The following is an 18,932-nucleotide window of genomic DNA, read 5'->3' on the forward strand; positions in this document are numbered from 1 at the left end:
AGATATTTTGTCTAATCTCATCATAAAATAGAGTTTGAACACGATAGATAATATGGTAAGCATTTTGTTTCATCTTTTGTTAATTTAACAACATTTTGAGAGTATTAGAGACTAAGCAAATTTTGAAAGTAGAAAATATTACTGAAATACAAGCAAATTAATTTTGAAAGTAAAATATATTGTTGAAATACAAAGAAAGTAGAGTGTTTAAGCAAAACACAGCAATTATGAAGTTGCTCCGATACAAGTGCTCCGTCCCCAAAGGAGATCAAAGTTCAGGCCTTTTATGTTAGAACAATGTCATATGAACTCACAAAAAATTTACTAGTAAATTTTTTTATATAAAATTTGTTAATTTATACAAGAATTTTCATTTGTGTTGTCTACCAGTGAATTAACTGATTATGAGTTAGGACATACTAGCGTGAACACTACAACAAAAAGCTCTTCCAACATGGTCAAGCATCTTTAACCCACCCTCTATTGTTACAAAAATCTCATCAAAATGCTTTTCTTGAAGATAGAAAGCACTCCCATCCATTCTGTGCAAATTAACCGATGAAACATGTCGGCTCGTCTCTCACTGGATACTAATAAGCGATAACCAAATTAAACAATCATCAACTCTTTTCATTATTTACAGCAAATTCAGAACCCGAACAGCCTGCTTTCAATACAATTAGCTCTCTCTTTCCCACTTGAGTGTGGGTTTTTGCCTAGTCTTGGAAAACTTTACATCCCCAGTAAGGACTGAACCAATAAACCACTCCACTTCCTCTGTTGAGATCTCACCAACAAACGCTGCAAACGTCCCCTTTCGGGGTTTGTAGGCCACCACGAGCTCATCTAGTGATTTGAATCCAGATTTCTCTAATGAATTCAAAAATGATGGATGCTTGGAAGCATCTAAAAGAGCAAAGCCGATGGCATCCCCAGAACTGGAGGCCAAACTCTGTCATCTTAATAATGATTTCTGTGAGACCTAGAAGCACAAATCATGCAGCAAAGAAGAAATTAATCAAATGTAATATACAGTTTTCTTCCAAGTTGATGAAGATATTTTGGTTTATGAAAGCTGAAAACATATATAATATCGTTGTAATTACTTGAGAGACTATTTGCATTCATAGCACGATATCATTTCTAAGACTACCTAAAATTATAATCCTTTAAATAACTGCCTTTATAATTTAAATGCTGACTGATTTTTAGAGATCAAATTGGCTCCTTTTCCAGACTGAGGTTAATGGGAACTAATTGATTTAGTGTTTTTATTACTGGTTTATGAAAGCATAATATCACGACAATTACACTTTCATATGATTGGGAAACTAGTGCTGATGCATTTTTCTCTACAAATTTTCTACTTCAATGAGTTGTATTGCTCTCGCAACTACCCTATGTTTTTTCATTAGATATTTTCTTTCATTTGTAATAAACATACAATACATAGCTGCAATATCCAATTTCAAGGAATATTTGCTAAATGCAAAGATTCAGCACAGCCTACTTTAAGACGTTCTATCAAAACAAAATAAGGTATCTAAATTTGTGAAATGTTACTAACCGAAGATAGAATGGTTTCCAGTTTGCCTCTAGCTTTGGATGACCTGAAAGCACCAATAATGCAAACGGAGTGGTGTCTCCACAAAGAGCATCAAAATTAAATGGAGTAAGTAGAGGTATCTGTTTATCCCCTGCTTCACTGTGTGGTTTTTTAGCCTGACTTGAAGCAGCCTTCTTATTTCTTTTCTCAAAACCATCAAGTAAAGCACTAAGATCTTCAACTGCCGATTTTATATCTTTCACAGAAATTTGTGTTTTCAAAGTATGCTTCTCCCCATTAGAAAGCCAACCAACAACAGCTGGAAGTGCATCAACTCCCAACTTTCTCACTGCTGGATCTGAAACATCACAAACCTAGATAGACGTGGAAATAGAAGTCAATAAACCATTTTACACAAACAATAAAAGAAGGGACGATCTAATTCACTACAGATATGAAAATGAACTTAGCATGACAAGTCAATTATTCCAATGAAGTTCGATTAATCCTTATTATAGAGCTTGTAAATAAAAACAAACAATTATGCAGCGGATAAAATAATCATATCATACCTTTCGATGATAGAACCTCGTGGATAAATCACGTGCTTCCAGAGTCTGATAAATCAATCCCAGCAGTGGGGTGATATTACAATGGTGAATATCACCCACACAAACCACAGTGCAATTGACTTGATCGTTGTTTCTTGGGAGAGAGTCAGTTTATGGGTAGAAAACAAAACCTACGTTGTTTTTTCTCTTTTTTTTTTTTTTTGGTTACCCATAACCATATATCAGATATATATTATATTTATCTCATTTATCCATTGGTTAAATGAGATAATATCTGATATCTATATCATCTATCCATATCATGATATGATAGATATATATCCTGAGTGGCTCATCCAAATAGGTTTGAATTCAAATTCAAAACCCATTTGGATGAGGTTCAAAAGGTTCTAAGGGTCATGCCACATGGGCGCCCAATTTCTAACATCTCCCACTCGGACATGAGTTGGCATGACACTGCCACGTCTCAATCTCAATCTCCCCAAAAATAAACAATCTCATACTAGCCACTGCACCGTGCGACTGCTGAGAACACCTGCATGTGGGAGCTCTATACTAGAAACTCAAAATGAGCCAGCATAGAGACATCAACCCAAAAAGAATAGAAATAGTGTCTCATATACCCCAGACCCATCTAATTACACCGGTCCAAAAAACATCTCTAATCCCTCAAAAAGAGCATGTTTGACCCTCTTAATTCTTGCAATATATTCACACTCAATTCGCCTCTCATACAGAGCGATGTGAGTTGCCGGCAGTGAATATACAACAATGGTGTAATACTAGATGATCTTCCCTTTGCACTCATGCCATTTAGTTTAGGATTGACCGCTTTCCCAGTGATGTCCCTTAAGGCCGAATCATGCATGACCGCAGGCAACATACCAAAGTAGCAGAACATCAACCCCTTACCTTATGACATAGCCAAAAGTCACAAAAGGGTACATAAATGAAAGTCATATCAATAATGACTCGTAAGACTCACACGGTGAGGAAGCAGGGATCCATTCTCTCACCTCATTACTCAGTCGCTAAGCACATATAGTATGAATATATGTTACGGTGGAGTAACTCTTCCATAAAGAGTGACGTCATACTCGATACACCGTACAGATATTAGTCTAGTCGCTTTCTAGCGCCTAACCCGAATTCTCTATTTGCTCGCCTTCTAGGCGCCAAATGAGATCTCGAATCTGGCTAATCATAACAGGCACAACATGGAAAGTGGGTACTAACATCCATGTTTGGTCCTTAACACGACCTCATCTTGGTTATAACCAAGGCGACATACATAGTGGATGATTTAAGCCTCTCTTGGCTCCGAATAAAAATAAACCACCAGTCTCATCCTTGCTCGCTCCCAAGCGCCAAGGGCGATTGCTCGTGTGAGTGAGCCAATCTTGCCTGCTGACATCATCATCTGCTAATCATTATGACACAAACCATAATAGTGTCAACATCCCATCATCTCAAAATAAGTGATCGATTTAAAAAAAAATGACCACAGCTTGCGCAATTATGGATTCCAAACATAAGCCATATCAGCACCTCTTGCGATAAGTATATACAACGGAATCCACCATGTGCGCCTCACATGAAATGATTTAAGATCACTACCTCTTGCGCAATAACCTCTCTAAAGATATTTTTGGTGACCAATTTGCGTTCATTCTTAATGCGCCCAACTAGCGCAGATGCGCCCAACTAGCGCATTGAATTTTACAAGGAGCAAATTAATATGCTTCTAATAAAGCATTTTATCCACAGTCTAATGAGCAAGGTCAATGTCTAAACAACTCAGTTAACCATTTATCAAAGATAAAACTTATCATGCCGAATACGCCCACATAGCGTACTTTAGGCTCCCACAACAAAGAAAAAAAACAAGGAATATAGGTCATCTGTTTCTCCCAAAGACAATCTGAGGATTCACTCAATAGCTAAGGCTCTGGCTTTTACCGATAGGTAAGTCAATGGGTTTGCAATTTTGCATCTAGAATCGTTCTAGGATATTCCTTATGTAAGTCATCGAAGACAAACCGAGAATTTTCCTAAAACAGTCCCTAAGGATCGTACATCCGAGCATATGAATTACATCACCCATGTCCATCATATCTAAAATGGAGGACTGCCCACCCTAGGTGGCGACAACCTTATAAATTCCTGGCTCATAATGACTAAGTAAGGAAAAACTTCTTTTGGACCATTGATCATGCCTCAGTGGTCTTCATCGATCATCGTTGCCCTATCATGGCTTGACGAAATCTAAGAACCACTGTTTGGATAACTGCTTTAGGCTGTAAAAGATTTATTGGAACTAGCAACCTTTTTGCGCTCCTAACTTTTCACCATAAAAGCAGAAGGTAAATCCCTACGGATCTACTTATCCAATTCTCTAATGAGAAATCGGGTCACAATGTCCACAAATCAATGTTCCGAACTTATGTCAATTATAGCCTAAGTCAAAATAACCTCACTCCCCAGGAGGAAGTCTTCTCATAGTCTACACTTTCCTCAATGGTGCGACCATTCGGTATCTAGCGAGCCTTATGCCTCAAAAATGACTATCCAAATTACGCATAACTTTATAACAGTTTTGCGTCATAATGGAAAGTCAACCAAATTATAAAAAATGGTTAATCCTCAAAGACTTTGTCTTAAACTGCGCAACATTGATCCACTTTCTAAAAACAGGAGACTAGAGCCTTTGGCATTATCCTAGGCTCTTTATCATCTTGCGGAGCAATCATGAATGTTTCCCTCTCAATCACCCAGTGATGACGTGGAAAATTTTCACATTTGCTACCACGCAACTAAGAATGTAGAGTATTCTGCTCTAATGGAGTAATCCATTAGTAGACACATCGCTCCCACTGTCCCTAGGATATTGGAAATTTCTTTCCATTCTCAACTAGGCTACATAGAGCGCTATGCTTGGAATTCTCCATCTTATAGAGTTCCGAAAACTCTATTCACGTCACCTTTACTAATAAAACTTTATGTGACTTAGTTACACTACCACAAAGCTGCTTACCTATATGCACATGACCCGGAGGGTTTGCATGACCGCATACAATAATGCGCCACACGACCCTTTGTGTTTACAAGACAGCATACAATAATGCGCTATAGAACCCTAGGTCTTAACTTCGCAATCTTATGAGAAGTAGAATAAAGATAAGCTGCTTAATGGTTACAGATCGCCCATAGATGGCTCTCTGCTAACCCATTACTCAAAATGGAGTGTAAAAACTGATATGGAGGGCACTTAGTTAGGGATATAGGCAACAAACTAGTGCAATTCCCAATTGGGAAACATTTTGCGCCATTATCTACCTAACATTAACAATATTTAATTCCTTATCTCTACTACACCAGTGTGTTGTTAAGTACTAGGAATAATCAATGTTCTAAGCATCCATCTCTCTTCACAGAGTTTTTCTGGAAAAATAACTCAAATAGATACTCGCCACCTTGGTCAAAACTAAAAGCACAAAAAACTCTTATCTAATTGATCTCGACCTCATATGTGCAATGTCAAAAATCATCTCAAAACTTTTGACTTATGGGAGATCAAATAGTCTTGACTCAGATGCGTATCGTAATCTATAAATGTGTCGAGATTGAGGCTTAGCTATTGTACCCTCACACATATCTAGTCACAAAATATCATAGTGGACTAAATGCGCCAAAACAAATGACCTTCTGCGGCTTTCCTACTTACTTGTGCGCACCCATTGCGAACAAATTTACACATTCACATGAGAGCAGGATGTCATAAGCGAGTGGGCCCGAGAAGGCCTACTCAAACCATCGTGTCATCATCTCATTAATGTGATTAAGTATAATAAGCCACTGGTTCATGACCAATGTCATAAACTAATTCCAATCATCTTAATGTGTGAGTTCTCGAAGACAAGTTTTAAAAGTTTAGGCCCAACTAGGTAATGACTCACGACTAAGTCATATTCACTAGATCATAAAAAGGATGTCATGGAGATATCAACTGCGCCTAAGTCGCAAATTTAACTAGTAAGTGCTAATACCCTGCACCTTCAAGTCAATTTTATTCTCCATACACTTTAATACATCTAGTTGAAAGATGACGATACTCCTGTTGCCATCTCTATTTCTCGCTTCATAGTTACTTGCAATTAATTCTACTATCCACAAGAAGGAGAGAATAAGCTATCAACTATGATAGCTCCTGAAGTAACTTAAGCGCGAATTAGGCTAAAGAGTCTAATTCAACACAATGCTCTTACAAGCGATGCGTTAAATTCTTAGAGTCATAACAACCTTGTCAGCCTTAACCTTTTCATTACTATGCTGCAACGTTTGCGCTTAGTGGTAAATGTTATTCAAAACGTTAGCCTAGTAAAGGAATCACACAAAGAAGCACCTCATCCATGTTTCACACTCAAGTGTGGAAACAGTAAGTGTCCACACTTAGACAAGTTGGCAATGCTAATAGATTTTGCAGCCACTAAGCGCTAATCTTTTCACTCAGTGTTAATAGATTTTGCAGCTTCTAAGCGCTAATCTTTTAACTTCACGTGATATTTCAACGCACACTATTATAGTGCATGAAATTTCGCTCAATCCACTCCCAATAATTGGGTAGAGAGCAAAACACTGCTCGTACTGGCTACTCGTCTTACACTTAATGACTAATTTATTTAAGCTCGCATTTCTTGGATGACGTGACTCTTGAATGTTACTTCATCCAATGATGTAACATTATTTACAAGTCAAATTACAAAGTCAATCCGCGCAGCTCATTAGTCAAGATCATATACAGATCTATTGAGGGCTTACTAATTTCATAACTCCAAAACTCGCCAACCAAAACTATGTAGCGTGCCGCTAACTATAGCGCACACATTAGTTTTTATTGTGCCAAACAAGGCAACAAAAACACGGCGACTTTGAGTCATGTTTCCTTACTTTGGCTCAATTAAGGTTTGACCTAAAGTCTCCAAGACTTTTTCTCATCTAAAGAATGGGATTAGTTTGTTCACATTTGAACATCTCTACTAAGTCTAGGTCAACCAAATTAACTTCCATAAGCTAAATCAATTTAGAGAGAAATTCGCATTGGGATTAATTTGATTAGCATAATATAATTTTGCCGCAAAAATCTAAATTAAATAGTGACAATATTACACAAGTCGCAAGATCGAAAATCCGCTATGCTCGTAATCATCTCTTGCGCCACAAGTGACAATTATCCAAAATTTAGTTTAATTTATGCGCAAAATATTGGTTTTCGGGAGTTAATCTATAAAGATTTCTCTCAACCGAATAACCTCCCACTGACTATGGCATATACAAAGCATGATAAATTCCATACAATAGCATTTTAATGTAAATCTACAAATAACTCATGCTATATTTATTCAATAATGGAATTCTAATAAATAAATAAATAATCATGCTCTTCTAATTACAACATATTACAAACCTAAAAAAAATATGCTGTATTCAATATTTAAATTATGCCATAACAGAAAGTACATCATCCTGAAATTTTCTGGAATTTTCTGGTATTTTCTGGAATTTTAAATAACTAATTAAACACACATAAAATTAGAAATAAAAAATCCAGAAACTAGTAAACAGAAACAATATTCAGATTATGCCATAATTAAAATGTACATTGTTCTGAAATATTCTGAAATTTTTCTGAAATATTCTGGAATTTTAAATGACTAATAAATACACATAAAATTAGAAATAAAAAATCCAGAAACTGATAAAATGAGACAATATTACCAGTAGATATTAAAACATTTCAGAAGTCCACAATAAAAATTTCAACCCCAGAAAATTATTTATGCAATACCAGCATCATTTTAAAGCATAAAAAATGAATTATTAACACAGAATAAATATTTTTTATTTTCGTAAAATTTTCAAAATTTTACAGAATGTAGAAAAATTAATTCTGAGTCTAAGGGTACCAACCATTCTTAAAACAAAGCTATAACGAATAAATTATGGCCAATTAACGCAATTCAGAATTAAAAAAACAAACAAACAGAGCGTTAGAGCCAAGCCAGGGGGTAAAACGGCTCGGCTCGCGGCTCAGCGCAACTCGGCGCGAGTCGGCGCGGCGCGGCGCATGGCGCGCGTGTGTCGCACACGTGGCGCGGCTGGAAGCGGCGCGGCTAACGCGCGCGTGTGGAAGGAAGCTGACAGATCGCGCGTGTGGCGCGTGGGGGCGCGTGCCTAACGCGCTCAGCGCGTGGAGGCGCGTGGTGGCGCGTGGGGATGCTGCTCGGCGTCATACAGCGCGTGTGATTCACGCGCCGCCTTCCCGGGTGTTTTCCGGTCCGATTTTTGTACTGACGGACTCCATTTTTCACAATAAAAACATTTATGGCATAAAAAATAACATTTAAGCAACATAAAATTGAGGTATATCACTCTCTCAATCTAAATGGAGTTAAAATGCAAAAAAGAAAACCGTGCACTTCATCTTCCTCCTCCATTAATATTCATGCATATACATGTATATATACGCATGTAAAAATAGAAACACGAAAATATCCATCAATGGCTCTGATACCAATGTAAATAAAAACAAACAATTATGCAGCGGATAAAATAATCATATCATACCTTTCGATGATAGAACCTCGTGGATAAATCACGTGCTTCCAGAGTCTGATAAATCAATCCCAGCAGTGGGGTGATATTACAATGGTGAATATCACCCACACAAACCACAGTGCAATTGACTTGATCGTTGTTTCTTGGGAGAGAGTCAGTTTATGGGTAGAAAACAAAACCTACGTTGTTTTTTCTCTTTTTTTTTTTTTTTGGTTACCCATAACCATATATCAGATATATATTATATTTATCTCATTTATCCATTGGTTAAATGAGATAATATCTGATATCTATATCATCTATCCATATCATGATATGATAGATATATATCCTGAGTGGCTCATCCAAATAGGTTTGAATTCAAATTCAAAACCCATTTGGATGAGGTTCAAAAGGTTCTAAGGGTCATGCCACATGGGCGCCCAATTTCTAACAGAGCTTAATGATAAAATAATTTGGGGAAATTGCAATTCAGTTGTAAGACCAAAAAAAAAAAAAAAACTGCAAAGTCATGGAAAAGTTTATCACTTCAATTATTAAAATCCGTAAACTTTACCACTGATTTGAAATTTTTTTTGGAAACATGCACTGAAATGTAATTTCCCCAAATAATTTCATGGGCATGCCAGACCATGAGAAGTATTTGATTAACATATGTATGAAAAAATAAAATTGGCCCGTGAGTAGATATGGCTTACCTCTGCATCATAGAAAACAAAACGTTTGCGATACAAGCCACTAAGAACACGCCAAATAACAGGGGTATCTTTCTTTGTCGAGAGAAGCAACACTTTAGGTAATGTCTCTCCAGTCCCAGAAGAGAACTCAAAATGATTCAAGTCAACACGTTTTGAAAACCTTGGGAGATGTTCTTGGCAAAATGTTTTCTAACTTTTCATTGCCAGATCACCATTATACTCTACCAAGGAACCACTGTCACGTACTCTGTATGAATAAACAAACACCCTCGGTGTTCTGCGAGGATATACACCCAGATCCTTACAAAAAGACTACTCGGTTTCACAATTTATGCTTCCAACCTAAAAGAGAAAAGGCATAACAATGAATGAATATATACTATATTCAGTAGATGCCTAATGAAAAGAAATATACGGGATGCACCATACCTTTAATGCTCCTCCCAATGAGTTAGCTACCTCCTGTATAAGTCTGGACATTTACAGCACGGATGCTCTTAGAGGCAGGACGGAACTAGGAGAAGACTATGAGGGGCCATGGCCCTGTTTTTGTGAACATTATTCACTTTGCTTGTTTTTTATTTTTCAAAAATACTTTTTAGAAAAATTCTAATTTCTTTATTTTTCGTATTTTTTTGTTTTTATTGAATTTTTTTAATATTTTAAGCAATTTTTTTTTAATTTTTAGACACACCTAACATAAATACATATAAAAAATATAATTTTTATGAAAAAAATCTTTTAAAAATTCACTAAATATCAAAAATACAAAAAAAAATAATAATAATAAAATACGAGAATTTAGTATATTTTTCTTATTTTTATGTATTTATTAATTTTTTTAAATATTTTTTTACCTTTTAGATACATCTAAGTAAGGTGTATCTAAAAAAGTAAAAAAAAATGCTTAAAATTTTAAAAATATTCACTAAAAACAAAAAACACGAAAAACAAAAAATTCAATTTTCAAAAAACTTAATCTAAAAAACTCAAACCACACATACAGATTGTTTGCCATAGAACTTTAAAAATATATACATCATTTTATATATAAAATGGGCCCCCTAAATATAAAACATATATGTCATTCTTCTTTCATGTTGAATTCTCTTTCTATTTTATGTATAAAAAGAAAAACTTATTCATACTATTAAAAATTGCTTCTATGGTATTTAAATTTTTTTTTATGTATATATATTTTATATATCATATATACATACATGTGTGTTTTGTGTATATGGTTATTTTTTTTTTTTGGGCCCTCCAGTAATGAAATCCTAGTTCCGTCCCTGCTTAGGGGCACTCCTAGACTTGGATTCAGACCTGGTCGAACCACTGAAACTTTCAGACTGACCCCCACCACCCCCAAAGAAGTTGGAAAAAATATCATCTACACCAAAACCAGATGAGCTATGGCCACCAGGGCCTCCAAAAGAAAATGAGAATGATTTTGAACTTCCATGTCCACCACCCATATTTTGCCATTCATTTGGCCTGAAGTTAAACCCATTTTGTCCTGGTCCACTTGTGAAGTATGTATATCCTCCTTGGTCGCCAGCATTGCCAGCATCAAACCCAGGATTACCTTTCTCAGCCCTGTTAGGATTTATTTCTTGGCAATCCCGTTTGACAAAACTCCTTTCAGTTGTATTTATTTTCGCACTTTTTATTTCAGTGAGGCTATGAGTGTTTAGATGCGAATCCAACCCAAATTGTGCCTTTTCAGAGAAGTTTGTGATGCTAATACTTTCAAGATTGCCACTTCGCTGATTATGATGGGGATCGAGCTGCCCGGTCAGCTCGCGGGGGTCGAGGGGGCAGCGCCCCTTGGCGGGTCCGGAGTAGCGCCACGGCGGGGTCGAGGGGCAGCGCCCCCGAAGCAAAATGCAAAAATGCATTCAAAATTGCCTGTCCGCTCGAGCGGACATACCCGCGCTCGAGCGTAGAATCCCTGGTTCCAGCAGTTTTGGTCGCCTGCAAAAGTACCGAGATGTGTGATTTCGCACTCGAGTGGGTTCTCTAGCGCTCGAGCGGACCTCTGTTATCGCACGCGCATATTTTGCTGAAGACGCTCGAGCGGGATGTTGGGCGCTCGAGCGGAGATCGCGGGACAGATTCTATAAATTTGTGTGTTGGGTCAGATTTTAGGATAACTACTCCAGATCTTCTTTTTGGGTTTTAGGGTTTATATCTGGGGATACTTTGTGAGTTTTCTTTGATGTTTTATTGAGTATTCAACTCATGGTTTAAAGAGAGTACATCAAAGGTTTTGTTTTGTTCTACAAAAGAGAGAGTTGTTCTTCGGTGGATTCTGAAGAATTCGAGCCTGAAGCTTTGGTGGATTCCGAGGTGGCTCATCGTAAAGACAATTCCGAGGTGAAGACGGGTTGGAAGAGGCACATAGAGGTTGGTTCAATTAGGCGTGGATTCGCTAGGTAATTGAGAGTATACCTGTGTAATTCCTTTAAATCTTCTTAGTGGATTGTTTTGTGGCTGTTGCCCGTGGTTTTTTATCACAGTTGGAGGTGTCCAATTGTGGTTTTTTCCACGTAAAATCGTTGTGTCTCTTTGTCTTGATTGTTTGATTGGGATTGTTATATTCTGCTTAAAATTGATACATAATCACAAATCAACATCTAGGGGATTTCTAGATTTTTCAAACCCCATATAGATCATAATTTTTTCTCTTTTCTTCATCAGATAAACTATCATATGCTGAAAAAGGCAAACAAAGGCATACAATTCATCACTTAAAGCAAGAAATAAAAGAGCAAACAGAAAATATCCTCAGGAAGAGAAGCATGCACTGAAGTCCTAATCATCTATTCTCAAATTTTCAAAAATCAAGTCAATTAAACATTTTAACTACTCTTAAAACAAAACCTAGGGTAGAAAGGTGACAATATAAAACCAAGAGTCTTTTCCACATCCAACAATTTCAAATGCAGCCATGATAGTATTAATATACATAGCGTTCAATCAATGTGTAGAGAAAAATGAGAAATGATGTTACAAAGCCATAATATGATTAAAGGCTGAGTATTATAGGATAACAGGAATAATCTTATAGAGAAAACATACTTGTGAAAAGCTTTCTGAATTTCACGTTGACTTGCATTCCGTTCAACCCCAACAATCTGAAACAACATAGTCACGAGAAATTAATGAAGAAGCCAACAAAATTAGCCCCCCCAAAAAAACACTAAGGGAAAGAACCTCCATTTATCAACCATTTTAACGAAACACACAATATTAAATCCCTACTTAGACAATGTAGATTATTCATTGTAAAACAAAGATTTCACTTCAGCTTTTGAGCAATCAATTCAAGTATGAGATAGAGATGGTTTCATCAACCACACTGACATTCCCAGCACTGCAGTAAAGATTACTAAACAAAATCTAAGATACCCATTCTGGGACAACTTGGCTGAATACAATCCAAAGGTTTACTTCAGGTTTTTGCATTTTAGGCTATCTGAAAATCTCAAGAATCATGACACTCATGTAAAGCTAAAAGTCATATTCTTTTTATGGTAACAGGGTAATCTAAGGTTTTTCCCCAACCAATCTCCGGGTACATGCAGTTCCCGTCCTACACATACATACTAATTACTGGAAACAGATGCTAGAGTGGCCCAAACAGGTTCATGGGATTCGAAATGATTGTGACTTATGCTTTCTCGGGCTCTTATCATGGCTCAATTTGCCAATTGGCTAATCCCCTGGGGTTTAAAGTCATCCTTCTATTTGTCCATTATCCCACTACATGTAAACAATCTGACAATTCTTTTCTCATTAATTGATATCTATTTCAAATTGTCTTCACTACAATCTTTGTCTCATGAGAACTAGCCAGAATTTGTGAATTATGAACAACTTTCTCGATCAATTCCACAAAAGGCTTATCATCCAACACCAAAATATAAAAAAATTAAAAAATTAAACCATTCTTCAGAAACAAAATACTGAATTATAAAACAATTGTCATATATCACTGGACCAGTCACAACAATGTTTTACATCACAAAAGCATTCGTCAATTCAATTAGAACAATAGATTAGATGAAGCGAAACACATGTTGTTTGTGAATGAGGAAAACATTGCCTTTTTTGTACAAACTATGAACAACAGGTAACATTGGCAAAACATTTTCTGAGACTGGGGTTTCTATTTTCATCCGTATCTGCTTCGATTTGCTTGTTTATTTTTGGGAAGTGGTTTGTGTAGCATTTTCTGAACTAAGCATTTCCTTTAAAAAAAATTACTAGGATAGACTGGAAAGAGCATTTTTATTTATTTTTTTATTTTTGAATAATATGGTTAAGTTGTTGTTGTTGTTGTTTTTTTTTTTTTTTTTTTTTTTTTGCAGCCTCTCTTGGTAAAATAAGCTAACCTAAACTTATGGATTGTCAAATACGTCTTACAAGTCACCTAATAATCTTTCTTTTGCTTTTTTCTTCCTCTTTTTGAATAATATGGTTTACTGATGCTATGCGACCAACAGCTCATCCAACAGTAATACTAACATGAAATTTTTCTTTGGGAAATTACAGCCCAGTGGGCTTTAGCAATTTTTTTTTTTTTTTTACAAATAGATGAAAATGTTTAGAACTTTAATTATTAATGTTTATAAAGTTTACCACTTACGTGTAATCTTTTTTCTGATTGGGGAAACTACATCCCTACTATACATATACTGGATTAGTAATTGGTGAAATACCAAGAAAACTACACAAAATTTCAGTGGACTATTGAAGCTATTAGTGTGATTGATCAGACAAGCGAAATTGAGATGAAAAGGAGGGCGGTGGGCATTTCAGATCCGCTCAGCGCAAGGCAAGGAAAACAAGTCTGAAAGGGCTAGCTAAGACAAGGCAACTATAGCTGAAGGCAAGTGAGGACGAAGAGAGGGAAGAGAAAGAATCCCTGCCTGCCCTGTAGCTAATCGAAGGAGTGAAGAAAGCAACAGTTAGCGCATCCATTTTCTTGCTGCCCAAGCGAAACTTGCTTCCAGCTGACCCCTTGAATTACAAAAATATAGAGGGGTGCAAATCTACAGTTTTTTATTTGCACCCCACCACATAATAACTTGCACCCCACATGTTTTTATAATTTTTTTTTCTATATCCCACTGCACTGTAATTCTCCCTTTTTAATTTTACACTGAATTTTTATTTTCCCTTTTTCTTTTTCCATACTTTTCGCCGTCAACCTCTGGTCGGTTAGTCTAGCAAAACAATAAATTGAATAATTAACACAAATAAAAAAATTAAAAAAAAATAATACCCAATTAGTAGATATTAATGTGTGTTTGAGAGGGAAAAGATTAGGTATATACTTAACCTTTGGTATAGTGCACAAAGTGGTTGTCTCGTGACTTGAACCCATAATCTCAAAGTTATTAGGACAAGAATTTACCATTAAACCAATAGTCACCCCCTCCCAAACAAATATTATAAATAAAAAAACTGATAATAGAAAATAAATTAGAGTTGAGAACATAATAACTTGTGAAAATCTAGGAGTCACGTTGTCACTGTCCTAAAATTGTTTTTCTTTCCCTCATGAAGGTATCAACGAAGTGAAATAATTTCAAGAAAGTGACAAAATTAAATGGGTAATTAAAACAATGTTTGGAACACAATAATTGGAGTAATAATATTTTATTTTTATTAAAAATATTCTAACAGTCTACCAATTGGATTTCTAAATTCTCTTATTCATTGGTGTTCTCGAAAGAGAATCCTAAAAAAGAACTTGATCATCGTGATTGACATTTTTTTTCCTTTTCAATCGACTTAACTCAGATCAATAGCATGATGAACCAAAAGGTTTCTAGGACCTATTATTAAGAATTGTGAATTACAATTCTCATTAACAACATTAATCAACAAGGCAACCAAGATCAGAGCCTCCTTCTCTGAGCTGTGTAACCTCTGTTTCCATGATTGCCTCTTCCTAGTTGTCGCATACCAAAAATCCTCCAAAGAACATGATCAACATGTGCATAGTACCATCTCCTCCATCTCTTGCAGAATACAAGAGACCATATGATGATTACCAACCCAACCACAAATCCAATTTCAGCGCTTATGATATCCCAATTAATCTCAAGCCCAGAATTCAAATGTTTATTTACTTCAAATGTTGGTAGTGACCAGCCTTCATCTATGCAGCTTGCATTTAACGGAGGCCCGCATAAGCCTTTATTCCCTTGGAATGAAGCTTCTGTGAATGTTTGGATTTGGTTGCCTCTCGGTATCATCTCTTTTAGTTGATTGAATGAGAGGTTCAAGATTGAAAGGAAAGTGAGGCTTGCAAGCTGTGGAGGGATCTCCCCTATCAGGTTGTTAAGTGAGAGGTCGAGTGATTCAAGCTGTTTCAAGTTTCCGAGTGTTGAAGGGACTTGACCTGTGAAGCCATTTTGCGATAAGTTGAGAACATAAAGAGATTTGAGGTCTCCAATCTCCTTCGGTATCCCCCCTTGGAAATTGTTGCATGAGAAGTCGATGTTGGTGAAGACATTCAAAATTGTCACAAGCTTCATCTGTAGACCTTTGTTTCTCACTGTTACCACGCCTTGGTAGTAAAAATGGTTGAGTGATAAGAATTGAAAGCCCAGGTGATTAAGCTTGGATGATGCTTCTTCTTCATTGGCCATCATTGTCTTCCAGTTGAAGAAAAATTGTGGTAGCAGCGTCCCACTAAAATTGTTGGAAGCAAGGTCAACAATTTGAAGCATTGGCCATGCGGGTTTGATTGCTGGACATACTATGGATCCGTGAAATTTGTTGGATCGCAATACAAGAACCTGTATACTGGTTGAATTCATCAACCAGCAGGGAAAGGTACCACTTATCAGATTGTTCCCAAGGTTCAAAACCTCTAGCATTGTGCAGTTAGCCAAAGATTCTGGAACCTCCCTTTCTAAGTGATTGTCACTAAGGTCTAGGGTCTGTAAACCACAATTCTCTGGAAATGTCATTGGAATGCTTCCACGTAGATTGTTTTTACTTAAATTCAGCACCCTAAGTGTGTCATTCCGTCCACTGGCATTCCTTTCAATTAAACATCGCGGTATTGTGCCACTAAAAGAATTGTTAGACAAGTCGAGCACTTCAAGGTAAGTAGCATTGCACATTGATTCGGGGATAATTCCAGTGAGGTTATTATCTAAAAAAGAGATAAAATAAACAGAGGAGATGAAATTGCCAATATCGGTAGGGATGGAAGAGGAAAATCTATTGCTCGAGTAATCCACATAGAAAATGTATCTCAATGGTACTGGGATTTTCCCAAGGAGGTGGTTAGAATGCAGGTCAAGGACATTGAGACTAGGAATTTCATAGGGTTCCTGAATCTCCACAAGGAAATTATGGGAAAGATTCAAGTAAAGAAGACTGCCATTACCAACTTCCCAAATCCAATTAGGTATTTCCCCATAAATTTGGTTGTTAGAAAGGTCCAAGTGAAACATTAGTGATTGGTTCCTTAGATCAGGAAAACTTTGCAATTTGCAGGAAGCCAGTCCTAATGAGTAGATCTTGGGGAACAAAGGCAGGCTCGAGTAACTTTCGTTTGTTTTGATTGACAAACTGTTGTATGAAAGGTCGAGCCTTTTAAGTTGATGGAGGGTCTGGATCATTTCTAGTTGCATAATGCCACTGAAGTTGTTGGAAGAAAGATCGAGGGTAGTTAAGCTTCTAAGCTCAAAAAATGACATGGGCACAGACCCTTCTAATTTGTTGCTACTCATGTCGAGGAAAGCCAAGGAAGAGGAAGATGCATTTGGAAATTCAGCAATTTGACCTTCAAACTGGTTAAAGGGAAGATCGATTATCTGCAGTGATGAGAGTGTAAACAGAGACAATGGAATATTCCCTTTAAATGAATTGTGGCGTAGATTGATATCTACAAGATTCCTAAGGCCTTCAAAGTGGGTGGAAGGAATACGACCTGATAAATCATTATGGGAGAGGTCTATGTGAGAAAGATTTTTTGGAAATGAAGGGATTGGACTAGTGAACATGTTAAATGACAAATCCAAATCGCCAGGTTGGGTAAGGTTTACCACTGAATTTGGAATTGGTCCGGTGAAATTGCAACTTCCAAGAATTAGTATAGACAACCCCTCAAGATTACCAATAGAATTTGGTAATTTCCCTGAAAAGTTTGTGTAGCCAAGTAAAAGGGTCTGAAAAGAGGTTTTCTAAGGAAATTCAGGCAAAGGGCCTTCAAGTAATCCATTGTCTAATAAGTCAAGAGTTTGTAGTGTTGGTACCTTGATGATCTTTTCCAGTAATGTTCCAAACAACTGACAATTTATGAGACGCAAAGAAGTCAAATTTGAGAAATTCGCAATGAATTCTGGGATAGGGCCAAAGAAATTGTTGTCACTTAATTGAATTACTGAGAGAGACCAGAGCGTCTGGAGGGAGGGATGAAGAGGGCCCGAAAGATCACAGTTGGACAAGCTCAGCACTCTCAAATTTGGCAGTGACAATGAAATGGTATGGCACCAATCATCTCCCTGAGCTGAAATTTATGTGCCATCAAGATAGAGTTCTGTGAGCTTTGTAAGGTTCCTAACAAGAATTCTTAGACTTGGCTTCTCAAGTTTTAGTCTAGGACTTCCAAGGAAGTAAAGTGTAGATAAATCGAGCATAATTAGCCTTGTCAAGCTAAAAATCTCTAGGGGAATTTGACCAACAAAGCTTGAGTTAGAGAAGTTGAGATGAACTAACCTAACAAGCTTTCCCAACCCAGATGGAATTTGAGTAGCATTGAAGGAGTTGTTGGCCAAATTCAAGCTCTGAAGATATTGGAGATCAAAGAGATTGCTCGTGTTGCCAATCCCACCTGATATTGATTCGCTACTGAGGTCAAGACCGGTAACATGGCTATCATTGCATATCACACCAGCCCAAGAACAGCAATCAGTACTTGAATTCCATGACGTGAGTTTGGACTTGAGCTTGGAGAAGGAAAGATAAGTGTTGAATGTGAGGCCTTGCTTCAATTTGAGCAATGCCAATAGCTCATGGTCAAGGCATTGGCTAGGAACGAGATCTAAATTTATTGAAAGTGTGATGAACAAGAAAAGCCATGTGGAGAGTGAAATGTTCATCGAAGGTGGATGTAAGAGGCTCTGGCAAGGTTGAACAAAGAGCTGTGAATATTCTGGCATTGATGTGTGGTGGTGGTGCTATAAATTTTGAAACTACTTGGGGAGAATTTTGAAAGAGTAATTGTATTCACACGACATGCTTATGACTAAAGATTCAGCTGGAGTTATGAAGTCTTCATTCCAGACTTTGTATTCTTCATTCGACATAAATTTTGATGTGATGTTTGAGTTTAAATCTTACTTTTACAAATGTAATTTTTCTTCCCTTATTTCATTCCTATCAATTATAAAAATAAAAATAAAAATTTAATTCTCTGTTTGGATTTTAAATTTATGTAAGAATTTTTTAAGTGAGAGAAAAATGAAATAG

At 36.7% G+C, this 18,932-nt stretch overlaps 1 protein-coding gene and 1 pseudogene across 1 annotated transcript; both read right to left on the reverse strand.

Annotated features, from left to right (window-relative positions):
- Nucleotides 1-679: 679 nt before the first annotated feature.
- Nucleotides 680-8,408, reverse strand: LOC114322495 (dnaJ protein ERDJ3A pseudogene; annotated as a pseudogene).
- A 6,932-nt stretch (nucleotides 8,409-15,340) lies between these two features.
- On the reverse strand, nucleotides 15,341-18,622 carry LOC145800277 (receptor like protein 27-like). The gene is made up of 3 exons (XM_082889939.1): nucleotides 18,180-18,622; nucleotides 17,717-17,802; nucleotides 15,341-17,598 (listed from the first exon to the last, which is right to left on the reverse strand). Exons 1-3 carry the CDS (start codon nucleotides 18,620-18,622, stop codon nucleotides 15,341-15,343), a joined length of 2,787 nt encoding a protein of 928 aa, XP_082746065.1.
- Nucleotides 18,623-18,932: the final 310 nt, after the last annotated feature.

Source organism: Camellia sinensis, chromosome 10 (genome assembly GCF_055761805.1).
Source record: "Camellia sinensis isolate YWXY chromosome 10, ASM5576180v1, whole genome shotgun sequence".
In the NCBI taxonomy this organism is placed as follows: domain Eukaryota; kingdom Viridiplantae; phylum Streptophyta; class Magnoliopsida; order Ericales; family Theaceae; genus Camellia; species Camellia sinensis.